The sequence below is a fragment of the Scardinius erythrophthalmus genome (assembly GCF_964197995.2).
Source record: "Scardinius erythrophthalmus genome assembly, chromosome: 8".
Lineage (NCBI taxonomy): Eukaryota > Metazoa > Chordata > Actinopteri > Cypriniformes > Leuciscidae > Scardinius > Scardinius erythrophthalmus.
In genome coordinates, this window is record NC_138228.1 from 43,397,767 (window position 1) to 43,412,281 (window position 14,515).

Sequence of the window (14,515 nt, forward strand, 5' to 3'; positions counted from 1 at the left end):
TATTATACGAACGATCGTATTTTCACATTTCTGTGAGAGTTTGCAAATGGTCTTCAAAAGCGTTTGTCTCAAGGGACCTTTATTTTTGATTGGAAGTGACTCAGTGTCAGCTTTATACAGTCTCATGACTGGTACATCTAATAGCCATCAGGATTTACTGTATTCAATATTGATAATGTACACAAGAATGAAGGAAAAATGCTATGAGATTCAACTGACGTGGATTCCTGCTCATATTGGCATTGTGGGTAATGAGAGAGTGGACAAGTTAGCTAAACAAGCTGTTAAAAAAGAGAATATTGAAGTAAATATTAAGTTGTCAAAGTCTGAAGGAAAAAGTGTAATATGGAAAGAAGCCATTAGAGAATGGCAACATCAGTGGGACAGGGAAACTAAAGGGAGACATTTGTATGCTATTCAAAATAAAGTAGGGGTTGTGAAGAACAGGGGAGGGAATAGAAAAGAAGAAATAGTTATGACAAGATTAAGGATAGGTCATAGTAATTTGAATAGCACACTACACATTATAAGGAAGCATCCAACTGGTTTTTGTGGTTGTTGTCAGGTTGCAGAAACTATAGAGCATGTGTTGTTGAGTTGTAGACAATATAAAGAACAGAGGAAAAATATGATAGAAGAGTTAGGAAAAGTTGGAATAATAGGGACAGGAGTGAGGGAAATACTGCAAAGTGGGGAGAATGAACAAAGCAGAGGAAATATTTTCTTTTTTTTATCAAGAACAGGTCTGATGAGAAGAATATAATGTAAATGGACATGAAAGGAAAATAATCCGGAAGATGGCGGTAGTGCAACATTAATGGATGCAAGCTGCCGATAAACCCTAAAGAAGAAGAAGAAGAAGAAGACCTTTATTTTTCAGAAACATCACTTCCGCCTGGTCTTTAATGTCTGGTTTCTGTTTTCCCTCTGCTAAGTTGGCAAGATGGCGTCGGAACCGAACAAGACAGAAATTCTAACCATTTTTAAACGTTTGCGCTCTATACCTACAAACAAGGTAACACGCGAGGTCTTATTAAAACCTACCTAAGACTGTTTTCATTATCGTTATAACTTATTCAGAAACATCCTTATGTGTGTTTCATGTGGGATTACGTGTCATTTGCTAGTCGCTAAGCCGGTGCTGATGGGGCCTGAGTGCCGTCTAACACATATATGTTTACTATCAACATCACATCTCAAAAACAGACCAGTACTAAACTATCAAGCAATAATTACTTCGTATAAACGAGCTATTATGACTAAATCAGCTGTCTTAAAAAGAAATCAGATGATTGCAGGTTTACCTGCTCCATCTGTGATGTGAGAATGACGCAGTGGCGATGGAAAATTACTCATCCTGTTAAAATGTGCCTCAAAATCCACGGAGTGTTCTGTCTGTACTGTCCCATAGATGCATCAAACTCATTCATGTGGTAAAATCTGTATATTGGGGCATGGAAGCGGGAATTATTGTACGATCAGATCTTTTAAATTGACATAATGTTTGTTATTGACTTAAAATTGAACGGTTTGGTGAAGTTTTTGTACATTCCTTTTATATTCTCGATTTTCCGAATGTACACATTACTGAGTTTTTATGAACATGTGGTTTGTGAACCATATGTTGGAACTCTTTGTCACTTACAGTCAGTTCAAACAGGTTTATTTATGAAACGGTTTTTAAGTAAATGTTTTGTTTTGTGTCTAGGCATGCTTTGACTGCTCCGCTAAGAACCCGAGCTGGGCCAGTATTACATATGGAGTGTTTCTGTGCATTGACTGTTCTGGGATCCATCGCTCCTTGGGAGTACACTTGAGCTTTATCAGGTCGGTCTGACTCTCTATTGTCTTTCTCTTTAATTATATTATGCTGTCATGCAAATGTCTGTTAAAGTTTTTAGTCATCTGTGGCGTTCCACAATGCCACATTCATTTGTTATAACGAGGCAAGAGTTGAGGTGTATTGTCTTTTCAGATCCACAGAGCTGGATAACAACTGGAGCTGGTTTCAGCTGAGATGTATGCAGGTTGGAGGAAATGCCAATGCGGTTAGTTCTTAATTTTCCTATCCTATAATATGCATTGCATCAGTTCTTCCTTTAAAACTTAGCCTCTTAATTCAGCTATTTGCATGAGGCAATACGGTAGTTTTCTTTGTGCACAGATGGGGTTTTTCCGCCAACATGGCTGTACCACTAATGACACCAATGCGAAGTATAACAGTCGTGCGGCTCAGATGTACAGAGAGAAGATTCGACAGCTGGCCAACGCTGCGCTCTCCAAGTATGGCACTGAGGTGTGTATACAAACCTCATTCTGTTCCAGCGTTATCACTGCCTAGAAAGTGAACTATGCTCCTTGGGTTTGTTGTCAGCATTCATTATTAAAAGATGTTGTACTGTCATGCTGTTTACATGCTCTAAAGGCAGGGCCTGCCATTCAGCTTCGCTTCAAGACCCAGATTTTACAGAAGACATTTTATGGCAAACCCAACACTATACTAAATGAAATCGTTCTTTAATAAAATTAACAAAAATGAAACAAAATATATATCGAAATTTATTAAAAGAAACTTTATTGATATTACAACAGGCACTAAATGCCATTAATTCACAGAACTGCACATATTGTGCATATCATCACAAACCATGTTTTATCTCTGTTGCAAGTCAAGTCACCTTTATTTATACAGCGCTTTATACAATACAGATCGTTTCAAAGCGGCTTTACAGTGATGAAAGGGAAATGGTGCATTTCAGCTGTTGTTCAGCGGAAGTCAGTTCAGCGTTGATTCTCTTCCGTTGTAAAGATCACCAATTATTAAATGAGTTTGTTTTATCTAAAGCAGTTTGCAAATAATGATGTCATCGTCCAGCTCAGTTCAGTGAACTTATTTAATGTAGTCTGGGTTGTGTATTCTTTTTCATGGAAGAGTTTGATTGAATGCATGCTTTTTGTTGTCAACAACAAATGTCAAGCATTTTCTTCTTGGACAAGTGTATCCCAATTATTTATTGTTTATTTACTGACTTTATGGTTAATTCCCCAACACACACACACACACTTACTGTGAATCTATAATAACAGATGTGCAACCTAATAATAATTGCTAACCACATATTCTAAAAATGTTGGATTATTTTATATTATATATATTTTTTTACTTTATATATTTTAATAGTTCTATGTTGCTGTTTAGTTATGTAAAGCAAAAAGAGATTTGGATTTCACTTTTTTTTTTTTATATGCAGCTGTGGTGATATTGAATAAACTTTGAACTTGAGTCACTGAACAAACTCCACGTTCCAGCAGTATTCGTTAGCTTTATCTTCCCAGACTCACCTGACATCCAGTTTATCTGGAGAGCTGCATTCAGAACTTTTATTCTGCTTTCTGACCCCCCTTTTTTTCCCATCGTCCAGCTGTGGATTGACAGCTCAGGCTGTGCTCAGCCATCACCTGTGGAGAAGAGAGAGACTGACTTCTTCGATGAGCTCACACAGGTAGGACACACAGGCTGCATCTGAAATCACATACTCTCTTGAATAGGTACTAGGTCTTACTTTGCGACCACTAAAAAAGTATGTTCTATATAGTATAATGTGTAGTATGAATGTAAGCCAGATTTACTACATTCGCCATGTTGTCATTATCACGTGACCTACCAGCGTCAGTTTGCGAGCCAGCGCCAGTCAGTTATGTCTCTTCACTGCCATTCATAAATCCTCTCCCCCGTGGCCTTATGGGATATTAAAGTGTCCATCGTATGCACACTTCAGAATATTGGCGGAAGTAGAAGGTCATACTCTTTTGCCTACTCTTTTATAAGTTCTACATTCTTGTCGCATTTCGGATTCAGGTATAGAATTGTGCATTTTGACTAATAAATGCTGAGTTATGTCTTAAGGAACACTTTTATTTGTATTTATTTTACAAAAGTTTTACTAAACTTTTAGCTGAACAGTGCATCAGGAGGGATCATGTTTTTTGTTTGTTTTTTTGTGCGCCAGAAACGGGATTCCCTCAGTCTTGGAAACCTGAAAATATCATGGAATTTTGTTAATTATAATTGTGAGAGTCAAGAAAATAAATGAAATATTTTAATTTAAAGTTTTTCTGGTTCTCTAAAATATTTAATCAGTAATTGCATTTTGTGAGTGAAAAGATCTTTTAAATTCCTTATTCTGTTATTGGGAACGACTGAAAATGGTTTCAAAAGTTACGCTCTCTCTTTAAGATTGTGCTCATGCAGATATGCCATTATGACTTGATATGTAATATTTAATAATTGTGTTTTCTTACCTGTAGCCTGCCAACAGTTGGGACATGGCGTCCCCATCCCTAACAGATCTGAATGGAGCTGTTACTGTTAGCCCTCAACTGGAGCAGAGCAGTCCTAAGAGTTCAGAGACTACCAGCACTTGTGAGTGTAGTGCATTACACACCATTAATACATCATTGTCATTACTTTTACATGTAAACATTTCTTGTCCATGTGATCCAGTGCCTGAAGAGGGTCCTAGCATTGAAGGACTGAGCACTAGTCCTAAAGCCACAATAGGTGAGTGTTTGCTGGTTTGTGTGTGTGTGTGTGTGTGTGTGTGTTAGTGCTCTGGCAGAATGTACATTATCATCAGAACATCCCCATGTGTCTATTTCTCCCTTCACCACCCAATTCCCCATTATTATTTTCAAAGTGTTTTTTTTGAGATACTATCATCACCACACTTTAATGAATCCTATCAGCAAGTCAAGCTCCAGGACCTGGTTGTGACCAGTATATCAACCTTTTTATGGACAACTGACAGCAAATAATGAAATGAAAAGCAAAAAAGTGCTATCATGGTACTAAAACACCATATTTTATAAACATTACAATGACTAACTCATGACTATGTATGTACTTAAGTCTTTTTAAAATCATATCTATGTGTAATAGCAAGCCAGTAAATGTAGTTCTGCGACATTTATTGCAAATGAATTCAGAGCCTGCTGTCCTGTCTGTTCTGTTAATGTAGAGATTGAGAACTCAATGAGATTGGCGTCTGAAGAGTGTCAAAGTCCTGAAGGTGATTTGAATGATTTTGAAATGCCTATTGGCTGATCAGAAAGTAGCAGCATGGTTCTGCGCTTGACTGACACTTAATTTGAGTGTGTGTGCCGCTTTGGCTCCACCCCTTCCTCGCAAAGCTGCTCCTATTTAAAAATTGTCTTTACTGCTTATTAAAAAAAATTATTCTTACTGCTTCAAATCTATTCAGGGTGTCATCAGGGACAGTGTATATATTGCACTGACAATTGTTGGCTGGGATTTAATTTATTTTATTTGAAATTGAGATATTCAGTGCTAATCAACATTATGAAACAAATGCTGTTGATTGAGCTTAAAGTATTCTTCAACCATCTATTGTTGTAGCCATCCACTTATTGTTGTCATTTATTTTTTGAATGTGGCCCTAATTCTGTTATTGCCCCGAATTAGTTAAAACGAAATTCAAGGATATATAGGAAAATATGGCTGCTCGCATACAGTACAAACATACTGTGATGATGAAAAAAAATTACGTCACATGCGCTGTAAATATACCTTAGTGGACACATAAAACCTGAAGTAAACTTTGGGCTTCACTTGCATCTTGAACATTACTTTGTATTGATCATTTTAAAGGTAGGGTTGGCGATTTTTGGAGAGGCTTGCAATAGCGAGCTAGCTTTGAAAGCATAAGATCCCAACCTCCTTTCAGAGCGTCTTCAAAGCCACACCTCCTCCAAAACACATGAAAGCATTCAGTAGGGAGCAAACAAAAGCCTCACAAGAGACTGCATTAAACTACCTCATGTCTCAAAGCACATACCATTACAATAATAATGAACATATACACTGACCTGTACCACCTGACTGCTGCAGTTTCATCTCACCGTTGATAGTGTTGCCATTGAAACGCACAAACAACCTCGAGTATAACGTTACAGGTTTCCAACTCTTTCAAATTACAGTAGTTATATTGTGTACGCTGCATAAGCTCGTTGTTTTGGTTCAGGAGGAACTGTAAAAGACGACTGACTTTCGGTTGCGGTGCTCAGTGACTAACGTCTGTCTAATTCTGCATAGCATGAAGCACGCTGCTGACGTATGATGTCTGAGCGAACAGAGTGCGCAAGGGTATGTAAAAACATACGTTGACAGGCAGGTAGGACATCCTGTCGTAGCCCTCGGAACGAGATCTATGATTGGACCAACATTTTATGGTCCAACGCCTTCCACAGATGATACATTTAGACCACTTAACTTAGTGATTGCTATCGGGATGTGAAGAGACTTTCACGCAGCATAACAAAAAATTTTTTTTGAAGCAAATCACCTACCCTGCCTTAAGGAGTCAACTTGAAAAATTGCCAGAACGTGACATCCCTAGTAATTGAATGTAAAAGCAGAACTAACTTGCATGCTATAAAACTATTATTATTCACAAAGTATTTGTCAATTTGTATTCCTAGGGTGCGGCAAATTGTCACTGGAACGCTTTTTGTCCAAAGAATTGTCCTCAAGTGTTTTTAACTGGCTGAAAATGACAGGCACTCCTCTGAAAACGCCTAGCTGCGGGCGATTGAGAGCATTTGTACACTTTGCTGGCACGGCGTTTTTTCAGTTGAGACGCTTTGGTTGCGGTTATACGCAATATCCGTGGAAGTGTTACTAGTATCTGATTTCACAGATAGTTTGCTTCTGAATACATTGTATGTATATTCTGAGACCAGCAATATTAATTTCTCCTCCATTACGCCATTGTTGTAGCCTGACGTCGTCATACTCAGATTCTAGTCAGGAAGTGAGTCTGATACTGGTCCATTGAGCTTTGATTATGGGGCGTGTTTCAACCAAACCAGGAAAGAAAATGCCTCTGCACTCAATTGGATAGACCTACAACCAATCAGAGCAACGTAGTAAGTTTTCATTCATGTTTCCGATCGACAAATGCCTTGATCACGGTTCTCTGTTCCTCTTTTAAAATTAATGCGCTGTCGATATCTTCTATAACAGACGCGATGGCGGAATCTACACATGATGTTTTATAAACAAAGTTCGGCAGGAGCACGTTCACATAATCAATCCAATCAACTTGTCATCAAACACAATGTCTACCCTATCAGCATGAGAGGAAGCACATATTTATTCACTCTGTCAACTCACCTAACATTCCTTGACAGTTTTCAGCATCCCTCCACTCACTCTCAGCTTGTCCTTCCACAGTCAGGAATACGGGGGGAGTACTTTGGGTTCGGGCCGAATACCGAGCCCGAGCCTCTCCTCAGACAGCATGCCAAATATGCATTTATTCTATCTGACTTATTTGTAAGCGTGAACTCGTGAAATCTCAATTCTCCAGCGGCAGTCATTTGAATTCAACCCAAGCACTCGTTGATGATGTGGATGATTACGTTACCGTTGCTCATCTGTCCATCATCGTATAAAGCCCGCCCCTGACAATTTGATTGGTCCGAACAATTTTTGTTCGGGCATAATAGCTCCTCAATGGATCGAGTCCAGACCGAACTTCCCGGCCTAAAAATCTTTGTGGGCGGGGCTAAGTTTGCCTGGCATCCAGGCTACCATTGTTGTGCTTGTTGTTGTCATTGTTGATGCAGGATGTGACAATTGGTCAGTGTGGTTTTTGTCCCGCCCCTCTTCCACAGTGATGAGTTCTGCATTTTACCCAAAGTTGAACATTTTTCAACTCTCAGTGACCATAATAAAACGCTAAGTGCGCAGCTGCCTCTGCCTCGTCACGCTGCTGCCATTTTAAAATATGTGGCTCTCAAATGAAAACATTTCAAATATATACTGTCCTTAAAGGGGGGGTGAAATGCTAATTTTCACTCAATCTCCTGTTAATCTTGAGTACCTATAGAGTAATATTGCATCCTTCATATCTCCAAAAAGTCTTTTGTTTTATTATATTTTTAATTGAAAGATTGACTGTACCGAGTCTTTCCGGAAAAAAACGAGTGGCTGGGGGCGGGCCGTGTGGGCGAAGCTAAAGCTGTGCTAACGCGCTGAGCTAGTAACAACACACAGAGGCATTTGTTCAACAGTTTTACTCACCGTTCCAACGCACGACCGCGAACCTTTATCATTGTGACTGCTCGATCCTTAAGCATTAGACGATCTGCAAATCCGGCGATCTGGGCTTTGTTTATAAAACAATCATCGTCGAAATGCAGGGAACAACAGTCTTACACAACTCCGTTTATGCTCAGGAAAACAAACTCCATCCACTGGTCCCTTAATGCTGTTTTTGTTGGTAATTTGTGCAGGTTTGACTTCCCCTGGCAACCAAAAACACACTTCTTTGGAGACATTTCGCTCTCTCGCTCTGCTCAGTGAATGTCTCTGTCTGGTGTATGGGCGCGCGTGTCTTTCCGGGGGAAGTACCCTTAAGAACCATATAAGGAAATTCCACCCTCTCTTACGTCAGACAGAGCCATACTCGAAAAAAACTTTCCGAAACTTGTGACAAACCGGAAGGACAATTTTTGGAACAAAAATACTCCTTCAAACGTACAACTTAACTTTTGAAACTTTGACCATGTTTAGCATGGGAATCCAACTCTTTAACAGTGTAAAAAACTCAGTATGCATGAAACAGTAATTCACCCCCCTTTTAAGAAAAGATGCCTTGGTGGACACATGGCCTTAATTATTGATGCCACCTTTTAATCTTATTAATTCCGTGACACATTCCCAAATTATTATTATTTTTTTGTTAATCTAATTTCTGCTATTTTACACAAGTGAAGCCATGTGTAGCCAGTGTGTAAAGTCACTCACTGATACAAAAAGTGTAGGGTTTTCTGATCTCATAAAGAGCTCGCAGACACTTTCCATTCTGGACACAGAGCTTATGTTGTGGTATTTCTGATGTGTACTTCCGGTCTGGATTGATTTATGCCCTGGAATGAGATTAGAGCGGCTTTTCATTGTTGATCAGGATGCAGTGGGTCTAAACTTCAAGACCAGTTTCAGCATTGGTCTTAGTACAAAGCTTCCAGTCACCCCAATTTTCTATTTATTTTTGTAGCTCATCGCAAAATGAATACAGCATGAATGTTCACATGTACACTTTCAACACACTCTTGCTCTGATAATCTAATTGATTTGTGTGCAAGTGTGACCTCTTGCCTTTCCTCAGGCTTTGCCGGCATGATATTTCTCAGGTCATTATTGGCCGTGGCCTCTATCGCCATGCACTAATGGTCCTTATCTAGAGAAGTTGTGTTCTCTGGAATAATCTGGGAGGAAATGCTCGTTTACTTTTCTCTGACTATGCTTTCCGTTTTCAGAAATGAAGTCCTCCATCATTGGAAAGAAGAAGCCAGCCACTGCAAAGAAAGGGGTAGGTGAACAATCAGTGTTCTCGGTCACTTCCTATTCAGGCAATTGTGTTTCCTGATCTTGCAGTGTTCAGTTTGTGACAGTAGATGTCAGACTTGTACAGAATCTAGAACTGTGGTTCTGCCTCAAGATAAAGAAGAAAACCAATAATCAATGCAGACATGTGCAAGTAATGGCAGAATTTGAATGTTAAATCTTTAGACCAATGTAATGTTTGTCTTTACCCATTCAGTCAGTCAGACCTTTTTTATCTTCTTCCCCCCCCCCCCCCTCAGTAAAGTGTTTTAAGCATTAAAAGCATTAACCTGTTAACATGTCCAGGTCATATTTCATCTTGAAATCAAATAGGATAATATATTTATTATCAATGAAGCATAATTGTGTAGTTGTCATTGAGATTTTTTTTAGCATTGAGGTACTCTAATATCAAAAGTCTCTATTTTTGGTGATGTGTTAATTTAGATAAAATCATAGTATTTATTGTACTGCTTTTATGCTGTTTTTTTTTAAGAGGTTAAATATACTTATACTATAGTCTTTTCTTCCCTATATTGTCTCACATATCAGAGTGAAACAGCTTCTCGAAGAAAAACAAATCTAGGGCAGGACTTGAATTTGTCCATTGGTAATTGATTGGATGGTTCTGGTTTTCTATTGGGCGATCTTGTGAGTGACAGGTTTTCCTGCCCTCGTGTCTATAAACGTGTCATCAGAGATGATGTCACTGCAAGAAGGAGGGGAAGTTATTTTATTAAATATAATGAAGGCACTAGAAGTAATAAAAAATGTGCATGGGTAAATCATATATAATAAACACTGTAATATTCCATAAAATAAGAATTTTCGGTTACACTTTATTTTAAGGTGTCATTGTTACAATGTAATTATATATTTAAGTACTGAGTAATATTAAGCAACTACATGTACTTACTATAGGGTTAGGGTAGGATTAGGATTTGATTGAGGGTTAGTTGCGTGTAATTATGCATAATTTACTGTTATTACTATGGTAAGTACATGTAACAAGGACACTGTAAAATAAAGTGTTACCGAATTTTTTGTTTCTTTTTTTTGTAAAATGTAAACCATCTGCAGAAGTATATACTGTCATTTAACCTCAGAGCTCATGGTTATCTTTGTAGGTGATCATTTGAAAAAAATGTCTTCCTTTTGGTTTTTAGCTTGGCGTTAAAAAGGGTCTTGGTGCCCAGAAGGTGAGCAGCAAGAGCTTCACTGAGGTGGAGAAACAAGCCCAGGTGGCAGAGAAGATGAGAGAGGAACAGGTCGCTGAAGCCAAGAAACAAGCTGAAGAGTCCATGTGAGTCTGATTCTAAATCTGTTGGACAAGTTTGCAAATGCTGGAAAACTTTTTTTTTTTTAATCATTCTTTAAAGGCAAGTAATGTAGTTCACTAGTGGCACCCAGTGGAATTACAGCCTTGCAAACACTCTTTCAAAGCATCGCACCTTTCCCAACTCAAACATCACGTCCAGCTCTTACGGTGCTAGTGAAGTCATCTCTCAACCCTTTAAAAGTAGGCTATTTCCAAGAAAAGGTCAAACATTTTCTGAATACTTTTAGCTGTGTTGCTATGCGTCATGAGTACGCAACAGAGTCGGCTAAGTCTAGAGCGAACGTGAGTGTTTCGTCCAATGTGTCTGCACCAGGCAGCTTTTCGACTGTTTGAGGCTGTACCGGACCCATCAAAGTATACAATATAAACTGGTACACATTGTGTCTTTCTGAATGAGTGTAAGGTGGAGCTCTATAGTATTGAAGCGTTCATTGAACAATAAACAGGGTTAATAGAATGTATTTTAACATAAAATCGCACATACTTCACCTTTAAAGATTTTGCCCTCTCTTTAAACTACTGACTTCTAACAGTGGCTGATTGCTTTCCCGCTTATCTCACAGGGTAGCCTCGATGCGACTGGCCTACAAAGAGCTGGAGATTGACAGGAAGATCGAGGAGAAGAAACTGCAGAACCTAGAAGGGAGGAAGAAGCAACAGGCGGAGAGACTGGGCATGGGATTCGGGAACAGGAGGTAAAGACGCAGCGGAAACCTCCATTAAACCGCTGTCACGTTAATTACATCACTCCCCTCAAGCATGACATCACCGTCTTCAGCAGATTAATAACCCAGAACAGAGTGATGCGTATATGTTAGTTTCGTTAATGTGATGTTTTTCTGCAGTGCCGTGTCTCATTCCGTGATGTCCGAGATGCAAGTGATCGAGCAGGAGACCCCGGTGGGAGTCAAATCCTCCTCTCGCTCCAAGCTGGACATGTTTGATGAGCCTGGCTTTGCCTCGGGACCGCCAAAGTATGTTTGAGACGGACGCCATTTGTGTGTGCGTGTGTGTGTGTGTGTGTGTTTGTAATTGGTATCATTCATTGTGATCTCAGGTACAAGGACAACCCATTCACATCAGGAGACAGCTTTGGGTCACGGTGGGACAATGATGGAGGATCATCATTCTCCTCCTGGGCTCTGGAGAAGGATGAACCTAAAGACAGTGAGGTCACCATCTCAAGCATCCAGCCAATCGGAGAAAGGTTGGTCTGTCTTAATAACGTCCTGATCCAGTAGTGATTTGATTTGTGGCCGCTTTCATGACTGGTGACACGATGCATGTCAGGTTGCCCAGCCGACGGAAGCCTGAGGTGTCTGTGCCCGCCGCAGAGTCCAGCGAAGCACGAGAGAAGTTTGCCAATGCTAAAGCCATCTCATCGGACATGTTCTTCGGCCGCGAGAGCAACCCAGAGGTACCATCGAGTTCATTTTGACACTAACTGGACATCTTTGGGAAAACTTTGGTGTTCATTTACTGTAATCTAAGGATAATGTTATTGTGTGTTAAATTATATTGCACAATTTTATAGAGGTGTGGGAAAAAAAAAAGCGAATCATATGTCAATCTTGATTCTATATTCCGATTTGTATCGATTCAAAATTTTCTAAAGTGTTACACTTCTTTAACTTCGCAGTACTACTTAAAGTTACTTAAAATGATTGACGTTAATCACAAAAGCTGCGAACAAGGACTAAATGCGGCGCTCGTGCTGACGGACTCACAGCCGAGATGCCGCACTCGCATGCGATCTCGAATTTAGTTCTTTCACAGCTACACACACAATTGTGTCAAAATGCACGTCGTGTGAACTGTGGAGTACTCGATGTAAACAGAGTCTGTTTTGTCCTACGCGAACGGAAACTAATGGGAGAAAACCGGATGTGTGACAGATCCGTGCATTCATTCTTAAAGGGACAGCAGTCTCATAAACTGTTGCCATCCGTTTCATTAATGTTGATAAAAAAATACTCACTGCTTTTAATGTGAATCAAATTATATTTAATTCACACAGTGAAGACTATAGTGTGTTATTTTTAAAACTGCCAAACTGTCTACCGCAGTCAAATAAGAAAAGTAACACAAAACAGTAAACTACAATCAAATCTGTGCACATATCGAATTGAAATTTGATTCAAAATCAAGAATCGATTTGAATCGAATCGTAAGGTACGATTTTTTTTTTTAATTTGTGTATTTAAAAATGTGTAATATATTTAACTCAAGAAAGAATATGGAGACTTCTGTCATTGTTTCTATAAATATGTAATGTCTCTACTAGTATGAAGCAAAGACTCGTCTGGAGGGCATGTCTGGAAGTACCTCCATCAGCTCTGCTGACCTGTTTGGTGACGGCAGTGTGCGTTCCTCTGGTAAACACATCCCTCTCCATCTCGCCATGTTGCCGTAGTATATTGTGTAAGCGCGAAGCTCAGTGTGTGCGTTGTCCCTGTAGGCTCATCAGGATTCGATAACGTGCTTCCCTCTGGTCCAGACATCGCCCAGTTCAAGCAAGGTGTGAAGACCGTGGCAGGCAAGATGGCAGTGCTGGCTAATGGGGTTATGAACACCATTCAGGTGAATGCACACACGTGCTTTATATTCCAGTCTTGACGATATCAAGCCGGTTCTGATTTAACACTTCTACGACAGCTGTAGTAACTCTCTCCGATCACGTTTCAGGATCGCTACGGATCTTACTGAAAGGACTGCGTTCGACTGAAATGGAAGTTGCATCAAACAGGACACGCCTCACTGCTGATTGGATCTAGTCTGTCTTTCCTACATGAACACACATCAGAGAGAGAGAGGGAGCGAGAGAGCAAGACGAAGACCTGGGAACTCCCACTCTCTCCCCAGACCACTGTAGACTCTTGCTGACAGTATTTGAATTTTTTTTTTTTTTTAAGACTCTTGTTTTATTTTCAGATAACAACAGAAACGCTTGACAGAGTGTAAAGTCTGTTTTCAGAGTCGCAGTGCTTTCTGTTTGAAATAACAGTCCTGTTTTCTATGCCATGTACCGGTCTTTGATTTCAAATAGTTTTGGATTTGAAAGTATTCTGTCTGGAATTAAATGTATAACTGAACTTATAGTGCTAATATGTTCTAATGGCTTTCTTTTTTGTATTTTAACGCTCTCAGAAAACCTCAGTGCATTCAGTGAACAAGGAAAGGGAACCCCATATGGTATATTTATAAATTGAGCCCATTTCCTAAATACAATCTTTAAAATTAATGCATCATCATAATTTTACATGGTTAGGAATTATGAGAAAGTTTGAGTGATTTAAGTGATAAAATAACAGTAATATTGTGCAATATGTCCTCGCATGTCAAGGACGAGTTCTTGAGGTTTTTTGTGGACGTGTGAGTGATACCTGGGAGTTTGAGTTTCAGGACAGATGTTTGTTTTGCATGCCAGCATAAGCCGTAGACACTGGTGCCGTACAACGAGTCAGATTTCCAGCATTCACTCGTCGTATTTACAGATAAACCGCTCCAGAAACCAAGCTGACTGAGGAGGTTTACAGTGATGTGATTTAATCAACAATTTAATACAGCTCTCTCAGTTTAGATGATAAAATGACAGCTGACAAAATGGTTCTTTATTTAAAATCCACCCACTGAAGTGACGTCGTCTGTTTTCTAGTACATGCATTACAGCCTTTCTTTCCTATTCTTTTGGGTTTATGCCAGACTGGGAACTGGCGAATGGTATTTGTCTGCTAAATTTGAAAATAAAAGAACAACAATCCAACGAC

At 39.4% G+C, this 14,515-nt stretch overlaps 1 protein-coding gene across 2 annotated transcripts; it reads left to right on the forward strand.

Annotated features, from left to right (window-relative positions):
• Positions 1–855: 855 nt before the first annotated feature.
• Positions 856–14,511, forward strand: arfgap2 (ADP-ribosylation factor GTPase activating protein 2). 2 transcript variants are annotated; one of them, XM_081372941.1, is made up of 17 exons: positions 888–1,015; positions 1,709–1,827; positions 1,976–2,048; positions 2,165–2,296; positions 3,423–3,503; positions 4,309–4,423; positions 4,505–4,561; positions 5,019–5,069; positions 9,343–9,395; positions 10,576–10,712; positions 11,312–11,443; positions 11,594–11,722; positions 11,806–11,955; positions 12,039–12,165; positions 13,033–13,123; positions 13,207–13,328; positions 13,434–14,511. In XM_081372941.1, exons 1-17 carry the CDS (start codon positions 944–946, stop codon positions 13,452–13,454), a joined length of 1,662 nt encoding a protein of 553 aa, XP_081229067.1. In that variant the 5' UTR covers positions 888–943; the 3' UTR covers positions 13,455–14,511. The 2 variants fall into 2 exon arrangements, with proteins under 2 accessions (XP_081229068.1, XP_081229067.1); XM_081372942.1 differs by lacking the exon at positions 5,019–5,069 and having other exon boundaries at positions 856–1,015.
• The last annotated feature ends 4 nt before the right edge of the window (positions 14,512–14,515 follow it).